The sequence below is a fragment of the Mus pahari genome, chromosome 11 (assembly GCF_900095145.1).
Source record: "Mus pahari chromosome 11, PAHARI_EIJ_v1.1, whole genome shotgun sequence".
Lineage (NCBI taxonomy): Eukaryota > Metazoa > Chordata > Mammalia > Rodentia > Muridae > Mus > Mus pahari.
This window is the reverse complement of record NC_034600.1, coordinates 7,811,547-7,825,769: the sequence shown is the minus strand read 5'-3', so window position 1 is coordinate 7,825,769 and position 14,223 is coordinate 7,811,547. Positions and strand designations below refer to the sequence as shown.

The 14,223-nt window shown below is 40.6% G+C and overlaps 1 protein-coding gene across 2 annotated transcripts in view; it reads left to right on the top strand.

The window, feature by feature from the left end:
• The window catches only part of Rhobtb3 (Rho related BTB domain containing 3), a 124,056-nt gene that overhangs the window by 106,494 nt on the left and 3,339 nt on the right, over positions 1 to 14,223 (top strand). For both annotated transcript variants that reach the window (XM_029543921.1, XM_029543920.1), the window contains exons 9-12: positions 5,741 to 5,861; positions 11,014 to 11,187; positions 12,437 to 12,603; positions 13,310 to 13,406. In XM_029543921.1, the coding sequence (XP_029399781.1) occupies positions 5,741 to 5,861; positions 11,014 to 11,187; positions 12,437 to 12,603; positions 13,310 to 13,406 (559 nt within the window). The remainder of the gene's footprint in view (positions 1 to 5,740; positions 5,862 to 11,013; positions 11,188 to 12,436; positions 12,604 to 13,309; positions 13,407 to 14,223) is intronic.

Sequence of the window (14,223 nt, the reverse complement as noted above, 5' to 3'; positions counted from 1 at the left end):
GATGAAGCCTACTTGATCATGTTGGATGATTGTTTTGTTGTGTTCTTGGATTCGGTTTTGGAGAATTTTATTGCTTATTTTTACATTGATATCCATAAGGGGAATTGGTCTAAAGTTCTCTTTCTTTGTTGGATCTTTGTGTGGTTTAGATATCAGAGTAATTGTGGCTCCGTAGAATGAATTGTGTAGAGTACCTTCTGTTGCTATTTTGTGGAGTAGTTTGAGGATCATTGGAATTAGGTCTTCCTTTAAGGTCTTATAGAACTCTGCACTGAACCCATCAGGTTCTGGGTTTTTTGTTTTTTTGTTTTTTTTGGTTGTGAGACTATTAATAACTGTTTCTATTTCTTTAGAGGGTACGAGACTGTTTAGATCATAATTCTGAATCTGATTTAACTTTGATACCTGGTATCAGTCTAGAAAATTGTCCATTTCATCCAGGTTTTCCAGTTTTGTTGAGTATAGGCTTTTGTAGTAGGGTCTGATGATGTTTTGGATTTCCTTAGATTCTGTTGTTATGTCTCCCTTTTCATTTCTGATTTTGTTAATTAGGGTACTATTCCTGTGCCCTCTAGTTAGTTTCTCTAAGGGTTTTTCTATCTTGTTGATTTTCTCAAAGAACCAGCTCCTGTTTGGTTGATTCTTTGAATAGTTCTTTTTGTTTCTATTTGGTTGATTTCAACCCTGAGTTTGATTATTTTCTGCCATCTACTCCTCTTGTGTGAATTTTGTTATAGAGTTTTTAGGTGTGCTGTCAAGCTGCTAGTGTATGCTCTATCCAGATTCTTTTTGGAGGCACTCAGAGCTATGAGTTTTCCTCTTAGGACTGCTTTCATTGTGTCCCATAAGTTTAGATATGTTGTTGCTTCATTATCATCAAACTCTAAAAAGTCTTTAATTTCTTTCTTTATTTCTTCCTTGATCAAGTTATCATTGAGTAGAGTGTTGTTCAGCTTCCACATTTATGTGAGCTTTCTATTATATATGTTGTTATTGAAGATCAGCCTTAGTCTCTGGTGATCTCATAGGATGCATGGGATTATTTTTATATCTGTTCAGACCTGTTTTGTGATGAATTATATGGTCAATTTTGAAGAAGGTACCATGTGGTGCTGAGAAAAAGGTATATCCTTTTGTTTTAGGATGAAATGTTCTACAGATATCTGTTAAATCCATTTGTTTCCTAACTTCTGTTAGTTTCACTGTGTCTCTGTTTAGTTTCTGTTTCCAGGATCTATGCATTGATGAGAGTGGGGTGTTGAAGTCTCCCACTATTATCGTGTGAGGTGCAATGTGTGTTTTGATCTTTACTAAAATTTCTTTAATGATTGTGGATGCTGTTGCATTTGGAGCATAGATGTTCAGAATTGAGAGTTCATCTTGGAAAATTTTATTTTTGATGAGTATGAAGTGTCCCTCGTATCTTTTTTGATAACTTTAGGTTGAAAGTAGATTTTATTCAGTACTAGAATGGCTAGTCCAGCTTGTTTCTTGGGACCTTGTGCTTGGAAAATTGTTTTACAGTCTTTTACTCTGAGGTAGTGTCTGTCTTTGTCCCTGAGGTGGGTTTCCTGTAAGCAGCAAAATGTTGGGTTCTGTTTATGTTACCAGCCTGTTAGTCTATGTCTTTTTATTAAGAAATTGAGTCCATTGATACTAAGAGATATTAAGGAAAAGTCATTGTTGCTTCCTCATATTTTTGTTGTTAGAGTTAGAATTTTGTTCATGTGCCTATCTTCTTTTAGGTTTGTTGAAAGATTACTTTCTTGCTTTTTCTAGGGTGTAGTTTCCCTCCTTGTGTTGGAGTTTTCCATCTATTATCCTTTGATGGGCTGGATTTATGAAACAATAATGTATAAATTTGGTTTTGTCATGGAATACTTTGATTTCCCCATCTATGTTAATAGAGGTTTTGTTGGGTATAGTCGCCTGGGCTGGCATTTATGTTCTCTTAAGGCCTGTATGACATCTGTCCAGGATCTTCTATCTTTTATAATCTCTCGTGAGAAGTCCAGTGTAATTCTATTAGGTCTGTCTTTATATGTTACTTGATCTTTATCCCTTACCGCTTTTAATATTCTTTCTTTGTTTTGTGCATTTGTTGTTTTGATTATTATGTGACAGGAAGAATTTCTTTTCTGGTCCAAACTATTTGTAATTCTGTAGGCTTCTTGTATGTTCATGGGCATCTCTTTCTTTAGGTTAGGGAAGTTTTCTTCTAAAATTTTTGTTGAAGATATTGACTGGCCCTTTAAGTTGCAAATCTTCCTTCTCATCTATACCTATGGTTGTTGTATCAATGTTTTCTATGGAATTTTCTGCACCTATGAGTCTCTCTTCTATGTCTTGTATTCTATTATGCTTGCCTATATAGCTTCTGACTTCTTTCTTAGGTTTTCTATTTCCAGAGTTGTCTCCCTTTGTGATTTTTTTATTGTTTCTACTTCCATTTTTAGATCCTGGGTGGTTTTGTTCAATTCTTTCCCCTGTTTGGATGTGTCCTCCTATATTTCTTTAAGGTAGTTCTTTATGTCATTCTTATAGTCCTCCAACATCATCATGAGAAGTGACTTTAGATCCATATCTTGCTTTTCTGGTGTGATGGTGTATCCAGGACTTGCTGTGGTGGGAGAGTTTGGTACTGATGATGCCAAATAACCTTGGTTTCTGTTACTTCTGTTCTTATGCTAGCCTCACACCATCTGATTATCTCAAATGTTTTCTGCCCTTGCTATATCTGATTGGAGCCTGTCCTCCCTGTAATCCCAGTTGAGTCAGAACTCCTCAGAGTCCAGCTTTCTTTGTGATCCTGTGATTCTGGGATCCTGTGATGCTGAGATTCTGGGTGTGTCAGAGTTCTTGGCAGTCAAGCTTCCTTTGAGACCCTGAGATCCTGGTGTGACCAAGCTCCTGGGATCCTGGGATCCTAAGATCCTGTGCGTGTTAAAGGGCCTGGAATTGTTACCTCCTCTGGGGACCATGGGGCTGTCCGCTGAGTTCGAAACCAAGGTAGACCAGCACCCACCAGAAGGATCCCGAGGTTGGGTGGGGCTCTTGTGTCTGTGCTCTAGCTGGCCCCAGGCACTCCCGATTCTGTTGGAACAGATGTGTTCCACTCACGAGTGATCCTAAGATCCTGGGCGTGCTAGGTTGCTTGAGGGTTGGAGAGTCCTCTGGAGACTGTGGCACTCTCTGCTGAGTTCGGGCCCAAGGTGGCCCAGCACTAGTACTGACCAACTGGAAGGAATCCGAGCCACCACCAATTTATTCTTATTTCAGATCATGTGATAAGCAAATTGGCTGTAGTAGATTAAAAGGGTAAGCTGTGTGCAATGCTTAGGAAATATAGGTTTTTCTTTAAATATAAGAAAACCATTCCTGTAGTTATTTTTTACAGATGATTTAATTCTACAGCCTATATTACTAACATTTTAAAGTTAATAGTTTAATGATGTAATAGTTTTTCATTCCCTGATTTTAAAACTTGTTCTTACCTTCACTTAGTATGTGTGTATATATACACACATGTACACACTCATGCGTGCCAAAGAGCACATATATGTGGAGTTGAGAGGAGTTGTTTCTTCCTTCCACCATTTGACCTCTAGGGATTAAACTCAGACAGCAGGTGTCTACTCTGCATGCTCCTTCCCCTTTGAGACAAGGGCTCATTATATAATCCAGACTGACTTCAAACTCTCTTTGTAGCCCTGACTGACTTCAGTTATCTTTGTAGCCCACTCTAGCTTCAGACTTGTGACTTTCCTCTTACATATATGCAACCATACCTGGCTTGTACTAGCTTTTTATGAAGATTTTTTTTTTTTTTATCCCCCAGTGGTTTTTTGAGACAGGGTTTCTGTGTGTAGCCCTGGCTGTCCTGGAACTTACTCTGTAGACCAGGCTGGCCTTGAACTCAGAAATCTGCCTGCCTCTGCCTACTAAGTGCTGAGACTAAAGGTGTGTGCCACCACTGCCTAGCTTTTATGAAGATTCTTAATTTTTAGTTGAACAAAAATTAACAGAAACAAAGAATTAAGGGCGAAGATCTTTTGTTTCAGTAACCTGGTGCAGCAAGTATCCACAGGCTAGTCAGCCTTATAGGAATCAAAAGGTTAATAAAACCTTTCTTTCAATCTAACTCAACTAAGTGACCCTTTAAAATGCACAAATACCTGCTTCGCATTTATTAAAATAGTCTGATGAGTTAATGTATGAACCAAGAGAGAATAGCCCCCATCCCACACGTGCTTCAGACATGGTGTAAGGTTCACTGTGTGCAGACTCATAGCCTTTATCTACATGGATGAGATGCAGGGACTAGCTGGTGTTCTGAGCTCATGCCTTTTTCTTTCTCTGATTTGGCAAGAGCTCCTTTGAGATACTGAGAGTAACATCACCTCCGAGTGATGAAGGGACTGTAATTCTGTGACCCTCTCATCTACCCTTTCTGTTTACCAAGTGTGTCATAGGAATGTAACACAGCACTGAGTTGGCACTTGGGAGAGTGGATTTAAATTCTGAGTGTATCATGAATTATTGCTGCAGTTTTGAGCAGTTCAGGTTTTTCTTTTAAAGTGGGATAAAGCAAGGCTCTGCAGGCCCTGCAGCTTCTGACTGCCTGTGGCCCTGGCTGTCACTCTCTGTGTCCTTTAATCACTTGCATTCTAAATGCCCATTGCCCCAGTGGGTGCTGGGGCACAGGGTTGAGACCTGACAATGGAGGGCCAGGCTACTTGTTTCCCTCGTACCATGCTTGTGGAGTTCATGCTGGAGTGGGTTTTCTTTTTCCTTTTCAATAGAAGAGTATCCCTTTCTTCCTTCACAAAATGTTGGAAATGTCCCTTCAAAGTAGATTAGCACAGGTAGACAGCTAGGCACCACTTGCTCTGATTGCCAGAGTCTGATATGTGACTTCTTAAGGGCAGAGGTTCCGAATTTCCCCAGCTGACTGAGCATGGGAGTTCCCATGAGGATGAGATTCAGAAATCCAGCTAAGGATCGGATGACGTCATCAATAATAAGTAAAATAATTCCAATAAGAGCCATAACTAAGTGGTTTTAAATGGGGGGTTGTGGCCACACAGTTTATGGTTGCAGCCATAATTTGGACAACTCCACTTGAAAATGTTAGTACTTGGCTTATTTCATTGTAACGAAAAACCAGAGACAAGGATGGAGGGCAAGTGAAGGGAGCTGCCCTTCTCTTCTCGGATAGGGAAGGGGTGTCTGCGTAGACCTCAGCAACAAACAAGGTACCAAAGCTGAGGTAGACCAAGGCACTGTTGGAGGAGGCCAGCAACTGGGCAGAGACAGAATACACACACACACACACACACACACACACACACACACGCACACACACACACACAATTAGCATTAGAAAATTGTATTCAAATTGAAATTCACCACTCTGAGATTTTGCTTAATGTTCATATTTTAGGAGAAAGCCCTGCTAGGCTGTACGAGAACATGTGCAGTGAGAACACACATATGTATCCCCTGCTGTGTGAATGGCTCCCAGAAACCCAGGATCTACAGGTTCCCTGGTCACCTCTTAGTGAGTGGCCTTGTGCTACACACAGGCAGCAGATGAAGTGCTCCTGGGAATGTCCCCCTCAGAGGTGTGATTAGAGGTGCCATCATGAAGCAGTTGTGACTTCCTGACTGCAGTCTTCTGTGTTTGTTATCAAAGCAAACTGAACAGCTTTCCTCTTTTTTCTGTGCTTTCTCCTGATAGATTAATTGCCTGAGGAACTGCAAGACCTACCAAGCCAGGAAGCCTCTGTGGTTTTATAATACATCTCTCAAGTTTTTCCTTAATAAACCGATGCTTGCTGATGTTGTCTTTGAAATACAAGGTATGGCTCAGCTGTGACAGAGGTTACCCTGCATTTTTATTTCTTACTTGCTCCCCTCAAGTTCTTGTTCGGCTTTAAATACATAAAGTAATACCAGCTGGTTTGCGAGAAAATCACTTTATAAACTAAGAAAAGGAATTTACATTTCCCCTCCATCCATATCCTCATCTGGGATAAGCAGCTTCACATTCCAACAGAAAACACTACATCCATTGTTAAGAAGAAACTTACCCTATAAATTGGAAAGATTTCTATCTTTAATGTGTCATCTCTGTTTTCATTTCTGTGTTTCTTAAGATCCTGTTTTTAATTCATCTGAAGCCAGCTCTCTTAAAAGCTCATTATCTCTTGCTTGATTTATTTGATTTTTTTTAAAAATTGTTCGATCTACATCATGCATCCAAAGTTATTGCTAAATGTGTCACTGGCAGCACTGTGAGAATCGCTATCACCAGGGCAACTGCAAGTCGCCTCTTATCTCTGTGGGAAATAATGCTGCCTAGCTTTAATAAAGATGAGCTGTCTTCGAAGCCCATCACTGATTACTTGCATGGATAATTCTGCCACATTACTAGATTAAATGCATAATCTTAAAGATGAATTGTCGGATACCTTCAATTGCATAAGGATAAAAGGAGTTGTTTGCAAATAAATGAAGTAGAACTTTAGATGGGCCATTTTAAAGAGGGAGATGTAATTCTAATTTTGGGATGGAAATGTGTGGCAGCTGGAATAGCATTTACTTTTCAGTACCTTTCCCCAGCAATATTAACTGCTTTTAACTTTGTCAAGAAAACTAGTGAACTGAACTTTTTTAAAAAGCTCTGTCGGCGGCACCATATGCAGTGTGAGCCTGGGACTCTGAAAGTGGGACAGCACGAGAGGCCTTGAGATGTATTTAAAGTGCGGCGGGGGAGGCTACATGAAGGAGCTGCAGACTGTCTATAGCTCTCTCTTTGGGTTAAAAGACCGGCAGCTGACTTACCAGCCACTGGCCGTGGTATACTTGGATTTATTAACTGCCAAAATGAAAAAAATAAATAAAGAAAAAAGAAAAAGAAAAAAAGAATACTCCAAAGCATGTGTCTGAAGCCAGCTAATACTACTCATTTGCAGATGGAGAACGTATCCTTAGAGGCCCAGCGAGCGGCAATCCCAAAACTAGCTCCTACAGGAATACTGTTGATGAAGGCGTTTGTGGAAGTCCCTGGGTAGACTAGAGAAACACCAGGGTGGATAGCTAAGCAGCTTCACATTCCAACAGAAAACACTACATCCATTGTTAAGAAGAAACTTACCCTATAAATTGGAAAGATTTCTATCTTTATCAAATTAATCATCTCAAGTCTGTTTTGAGAGAATTTCTGTGTTCTGAAGGTAACTGATGGCGCTGGAGCTGGCACAGTGCTCTTTGCCAAATGACTTCTAGTGGGTTACTGAGAGGCCTGTGTTTTAGCCACATCCATGATATTGGCTGATTAGTTACATACTGGACTGACTCTGAAAGACCCCCAAGAGTTCTGGGGCTACACAACAACTTAGAGTAGGCTTTTCATGAGGGATAAATGTGGTGGGAGGGTAATCTAAAGTGTATGTGGTGAACATACATGTGTTGTTCCTGCATGTAGGTATGTTCTGAAACATGTCTTCCCAGACCTGTGTGTTAAGCAAGTTGTCATCCTTGTGGGTCTCCTGGATGGTGCTTGCCTACTAGTTGTATGGTCAGGGCTAGCCAGTTTCATAGATAGATAGATAGATAGATAGATAGATAGATAGATAGATAGATATAGATATAGATATAGATATAGATATAATTTTAAATAGAGTATTTGACTATACTGGAGCTCACTGTGTAGTCCAGCCTGGCCTTGAACTCAAAGAGCTCTGTCTGTTTCTGCCTCCCAAGTGCTGAGATTAAAGATATGTCCCATTACACCTGGATGTAGAAGTCATTTCTTAAGATATGGTCAAGTTCTAGTTGTTTGGCTGTCCCTCTCCCCTCCGCCCTTTTTCCTTAAATAACCTAGGTCTCCTTGGTTGATGTTCTGGATGTTCATTAACCCTCAATTTTTTCACTCAACTCTAGGCCCACAGAAGCCAGAAGAGGGCATCAGACTTCATGGGACTGGAGTTATGGCCCTGTGTGGGTGCTGGAAATCAAACCTTTGGGATAGTATCCCATGCTCTTAGCCACTTATCCATCTCTCCAGCCTCTTATTCATGCCTAGCACTTTTGTAGAACTGTAACATGGCTCCCACATTTACGTAGCAGGCATTATCATCTGTTTACAATTAGCATAGGAGGCATTGGCACCAAGCATTATGTCAGCATAACATGCTGAGAAGGTTTTTGAAGGAAATATGCAACATATGGAAAGTAGAGATTCTTTCCCTTTTAATCTTTTGTTTTTCATCTGCTCTGTCACTTCCTGGCCCTTTCTGCCTGCCCCCTGCCCACTCACCTCCATGTGCAAGGACTTGGCTTGCCTATCTGATCATGTGCAGCATCTGCACATAACTTCAGGCATTGGTACTATGGATAGCCACTCACCTATGTAAAAGTCACATTATTTATTTATTTGGTGTGTGGGGTGTGTGCCCCAACAATCAGGTGGAGGTCAGAAGACAACTTGTGGGAAATGGGCCATTTCAGCTTCTACAAATTCTCAGGGATCAAATTCAGGTTGTATGGTTGATGACAAATCTACCCACTGGGCCCTCTCCTAAGCCTCACCTTTGATGTTTGTTTGTTATGTTATGCTTTTTGTTTGGTCTGAAGTTCATTTGTTTATTATGGTGTAACCAACCACTCTTTGAGATAATAACACACACACACACACACACACACACACACACACACACACACTATACTCAAGGCACTGGAGCAGGTGTTACATTATCTTGTGGCATTATCAACAGAAAGCTCTGTTAAAATTTCAAGTCCTGCTTATGAAATTGACCCTAATATCCACTTGATATTTTTAGTCAGTCTTAATTCATCTGCTTAATTCAAATGGTAGACCATCCAGTTTGTTTAAGCTATGCTCCTATTTTTCAAATGATGCTCTATTTATCTTGAAATAGTTTAAAACCTAACATTGTAAGTCAAATTGTGTTGCCAATTTGAATTCCTTGTTAATTGGTCTCTACAGATATATCCAGCATGCTTTAATTATGGAAGCTGGCCCTTCTGGTAAAGGATACTGCCACACTCTGGCTGGGAGGGTTGGGGTGACGAAAGGAAGATACAGTGGACAGATGGTGTTTGCTGGTGGGAGCAGAATGCTCTTAAACTGTCTCCTTCCTGTTGGGAATGTGGCTATGCAAATCATAGTGACAACCTGTGGGTTCAGCTGGCAGGATCAGCTGACTAATGATCCTGAGGAAATATTGGCTTTAGAAAATATCTCTTGGGCCTCTTTTATTTTGCTTGGATTTAGAGAGATTGAAGAACCAATAAATTGTGAATATTTTAAAAGAGAATATGTAAGTATGATAAATGTAATGAAGTCAGACGATAAAATCATTGGGCAGAATATTGTGGTTTGACTCATTGCATTTCTTTCTGAAAGGGGCAGCTTTGTGGTTCCCATTGGTCCTGGGATCCTCCATAACTTGAATCCTCACTCTGCCTTCCTCATCTTGGTATCTGCCATTTGTAGTGCCAGGGAAGTATTAGTGAACCTCCCAAAACAGACAGGACCCAATCTGATGCAAATCACAACAGAGTCTTTATTCAAGCTAGCTCAGGTCCCTCAGCCCACCACTGACACACGGGGCAGTTTTGATAGAGAAGAGCCTCCAACATACATCTGGGCAAGGTTTTATAGAAAGCAGCAAGTGAGGAGAGGTAATTCCACGTGAGAGGTTTATTAAGCAGGGATGGGGAGCGGCAAAGTGGGTAGAAGAGTAGAGGGGGGGGGGAGGGGGGGGAAGGGGGGGGGAAGGAGCCCCGAATACTTATCAGGGTAAGGCTTTATAGAAAGCAACAAGGTGTGTGTGTGTGGGGGGGGGAGCAGGTAAGTGTTTCTAGCCTGGCAAGCTAATATTGGAGAGCTATTATAGCCTTTAGCATAATTGGCTGATGCTGGGAGTCAAACCATAATTTCTGCTTCCCTCTGAATTGGTGATCATGAGGCAGGGGGTGGACTTGTTGGCAATTAACTTGGAATTGCTGGATTTGTTGTGGTTAGCCTAGACTTTGGAGCTAGGCTCAGGTTTTGTTGCAGGGTGGGGGTGGGGGTTGGGGGAGTGCAACTTGGAAACTAATGCTAGGTACTGGCTTGTTAGTTTACCTGAGTTCAAGTTCTCTAAAATGGAGTCTGGGCTTAAAAGATTTGGTTTCTTACCATTTCTGTCACCATGATGGTAGATGTTCAGTGATGATCTGTGGGACTGAAGGCTGTTATGTGGATTCATGGTCTCCTTTCATGGTAGACATTACAACAACAGGAACCTTATGAGTTCCATGTCATTCCCTCTGGTGCTGTCTTTGTGAAGTGAAACAATATCTGGAAAACTCAGCAGTTTCCCTAGAGAGTCAGCGTCGAGCTCAGGGGCTTCTCACGTCACAGAAAAGGCTCTGCTTGTGTGCAGCAGTGGGAAGATGGCATGACCATGGTCATCAGCTCTGCAATGTCCCCAAGGTCAAGACTGTGCTCCTTGGCTTGGCTCTGAACAGCTTCTTGGCCATTCCTTCTGTAAGGTGGGCTTTCTCCTTTGCTTTGCAGTTTTCCTTTCCTGGTGTAGGGAATCCTTTCCAAGACAGTTCTGTGAGGTTAATCACAAGGTAATGATTGAGATGTTTTCCTGGGTGGAACATGGTCAGAGGTATCAATATTTCAAGCCAATCATGATGGATAGATGCTGTTCTAAAAACACAAGGCAAACTTTGTCATTTCAATTCTTTGGTCTTAAGGAAATCTAAACTAACAACTGTTTGTCTCATTTGCAGATTGTCAGGTTCCAAGACAAGTTTTAAACTCTTATTCTCGGCTGTTGTAAGAAGCCTGTGTAGCAACACCAGTTATATCCCCAGTGAGGCTTCTCCACAGCAGCCTGGCCCGTCATGAACAGGGGCACTCCAGTTAGAACACGCTTGGAACTCTACACTATTACAGTTCTTGATTTGTTTACCTCTCTCACCTTTCAGGAGCAACTGTGCCAGCCCACAGGGCCATCTTGGTGGCACGATGTGAAGTGATGGCTGCCATGTTTAATGGTAATTATATGGAAGCCAAGAGTGTGCTGATTCCAGTTTATGGCGTTTCCAAAGAGACATTCTTGTCATTTTTAGAATACTTATACACAGACTCTTGTTGCCCAGGTATGAATTTTGCATGGTATAAGACAATCTCATCATATTTTCTTCTTACTCGTTTTGATTGCTCTCTGTGAAATCTGTTTTGTTTAAGATCAATCAGAGTTGATACCGTGGCTTTTGCTGAGCATTTTGGAGTTGAGATAAGGAGAATATTGCATTCTCAGTTAGCTCAAATGGAAGAACAGTGCTTAGGAGCCTTCCGTACACTCAAATGTCCTAGCTGGCACTAACAGCAAGGTTCCCGATTGCTCTAGATACCTGGGAACAGTTATTTGGGGTACCTAGTGGTTGCTCTAATTTTAGAGTTTAGGAAGCACTATCTCTTCAATAAGAAGGGCTAGACAACAGATTTCATAATCCTCACAGCTGATTGAGATATTTTTCAGGACTTTTAGTACTGTGAGATTCCTGTAATATTTCTGGCTCTGAGAATGTAGGATATTTAAAGGCTGTTCTACTTCCAAAGTCAGACTCCCCTAAAATTGGCATATCTGTATACATTCCTTGAGATGTTTAGAATCCCAGTAGATTATAGGATTTATTTATAAATTTACTAGACAAATTCTCTCACTAACCAGCACACACTAGCAATGTTAATAATAGTTAATAATGTGTAGCAGCTACACACTACAACAGATCTTGTGAGATTATAATAGCACAATCCTTTGAACAAGATGCAGAAGCCCCTAGGAGTGTTTTATCCCATTTGTCCACCAGATGGCTCCCTCCTCAAACACAGCTCAAATGTGACAATTCCTTCTGTAGTCAATTGTCTCAGTTTTCCTTCCCTGTTCTGTGTTTTGGAGTTGTTAACACTAATATTAACAAGGATTGACTTGGTATTTTTGCTTGGCAAAAAATGAAAACATTGTTTATTAGTGTAAAATTTTTATTATTTTCTCAATAGGAATGTGAATACTTAATAAAAAATTTGATCACTAATCAGAAAAAATAGGAAAGGAATAGCAACTATAGGCACAATATTTTAAGAATTAAAAGGGTATTTGGGGAAGATTAATCAAAATGAAAACTCAGAGTTAAGTTAAATGCCAGTGTTTATGTGTGTGCATATGTGAGCATTTTTTAATCACATTGGCCTATTTATTTTAAGTATTGCCAAAATAACAATGTTGTTGGTGTCATAGCTACAATGGAATGTAATAAGTGTACGAAATGGAAGTACACACCAGTAATGTGTGTTTTCTTTTTGTTTCTCAGAGCAATAGTTTAACCGTACATCTTCTCTCATCAGCTGGCATTTTTCAGGCCATGTGTCTCCTGATCTGCGCTGAGATGTACCAAGTTTCCAGACTACAGCACATCTGTGAGCTGTTCATCATCACACAGCTGCAGAGCATGCCCAGCAGGGAGCTGGCCTCCATGAACCTCGACATTGTAGACCTGCTCAAAAAGGCCAAGGTGCTTGGCTTGGGCCAGGGTGGGCTCTTTTGGTTTAAAATACACAGATACTACTTTTATTTTTCTGTGTTTTAACAGCAATATCAAGACTAGTATTCATTCGAAAGTGTTTCTTTGCACTGGTTTTTACAGTTAAGTAATTTTGAAGCATTAGGTTAGAAGTTACATCTGCGTAATTTTTTTCCCAATAGTGGTACTAATCCAGGTTCCTTGAGTGTGGCTGTGCTGTGAACAGTGACATTACAGAAAATAGAATTTTCTTCCTACATTACTGAAAGGAAAATGGCAGGATTAGTCTGTATATACCAATTGACATAGTTACCAAAACTCCTTTCTCCCTCAATCATTCATTCACTCATTCATTCATTTCATGAGCATACTTTCAAATTCAGTGGTATGGTGAACATTTGTTGAGTTCACCTGACAAGCTTTGCTGATTAGGAATCTAGGAAAATTATAAGTGTAAAGTTGGGCATCACGTCACTGGCTTCTTGCTCCTCACATGTCCAGGCCCTCACTGTTAAGAATGGTGCGCCTACAAATTCTGGAAAACACGTGCAGTTTACACAAGTCACTGAAAAACTGTGGTTATAAAGAACTGAGCATATGGAAGCTGAAGAGGTACAAGCAGACCCGTGCCTCTGAGCGTGTGCGCACCGCTGAGCAGAACGGAAGTGGAATACATTTCCTTTTTCCTTTCTTGCAGTTTCACCACTCAGACTGCCTTTCCACCTGGCTGCTCCATTTCATTGCCACTAACTACCTCATATTCAGCCAAAAGCCTGAATTTCAAGACCTTTCAGGTACATTGCTAATTTCTGCTTTGAAAAGAAAATGTTATAGCCTTCATTTGTGGTTAGCAACATAATTAATAGAAACAATTGCTTAAACTTGAGAACATAAATGTAATGCTACCCACTTCCTGTTAACTCCACTATGTAACTAAGGACACTTCAGCTTTAGTCACCTGGGTTTCATAAGCAGCGAGGCCTGGGTTACACAAGACATTTTCAAATGATTATTTTATAGTGTTCATTCATGTTTAATTTGTTTTCTGGTAGGAGAGTTAAAGTGGTGACAAGTGTCCTCAGGTGCCACTTGGCTGTGATAAATGAGACCTTATTCCGTCAGGAGCAAACTTTAAACAATATATGGTTGAGCTTTATCCTTTTCATAGAAATATAAGTATTGTTATTTATAAGATGTCATCTTTAATACTTAGAGTATGTGTGTGTGTGTGTGTGTGTGTGTGTGTGTGTGTGTGTGTGTGTGTGTGTAGGAGCTTTGAAATAACAGTTTTCTTATTAACCAAGTATTATGGAATTTATATGGAATTACTGGAGATAATGTAGAGTGATTTCTGAGGTAACTGATAATGATTAAAACGAGGCAGCCAGGCATGGCAGTGTATGCTGGGGATCTCTGCATTTGAAAGTGGAGGCAGTAGAATTCTGAGTTCTAGGCCAGTCTCAGCTTCAGAACAAACAAAGGGTGAGATTCCTGGAACTGCGAAATAGAAAGGAAAACAGGGAGTAGGCGAATCATGAGCAGGACAGGGAAAGGGCCCAGCAAGGACAAAGAACTCTGTGTGGGGATAGCTGAGGGTTTGGGGAGTGCTAC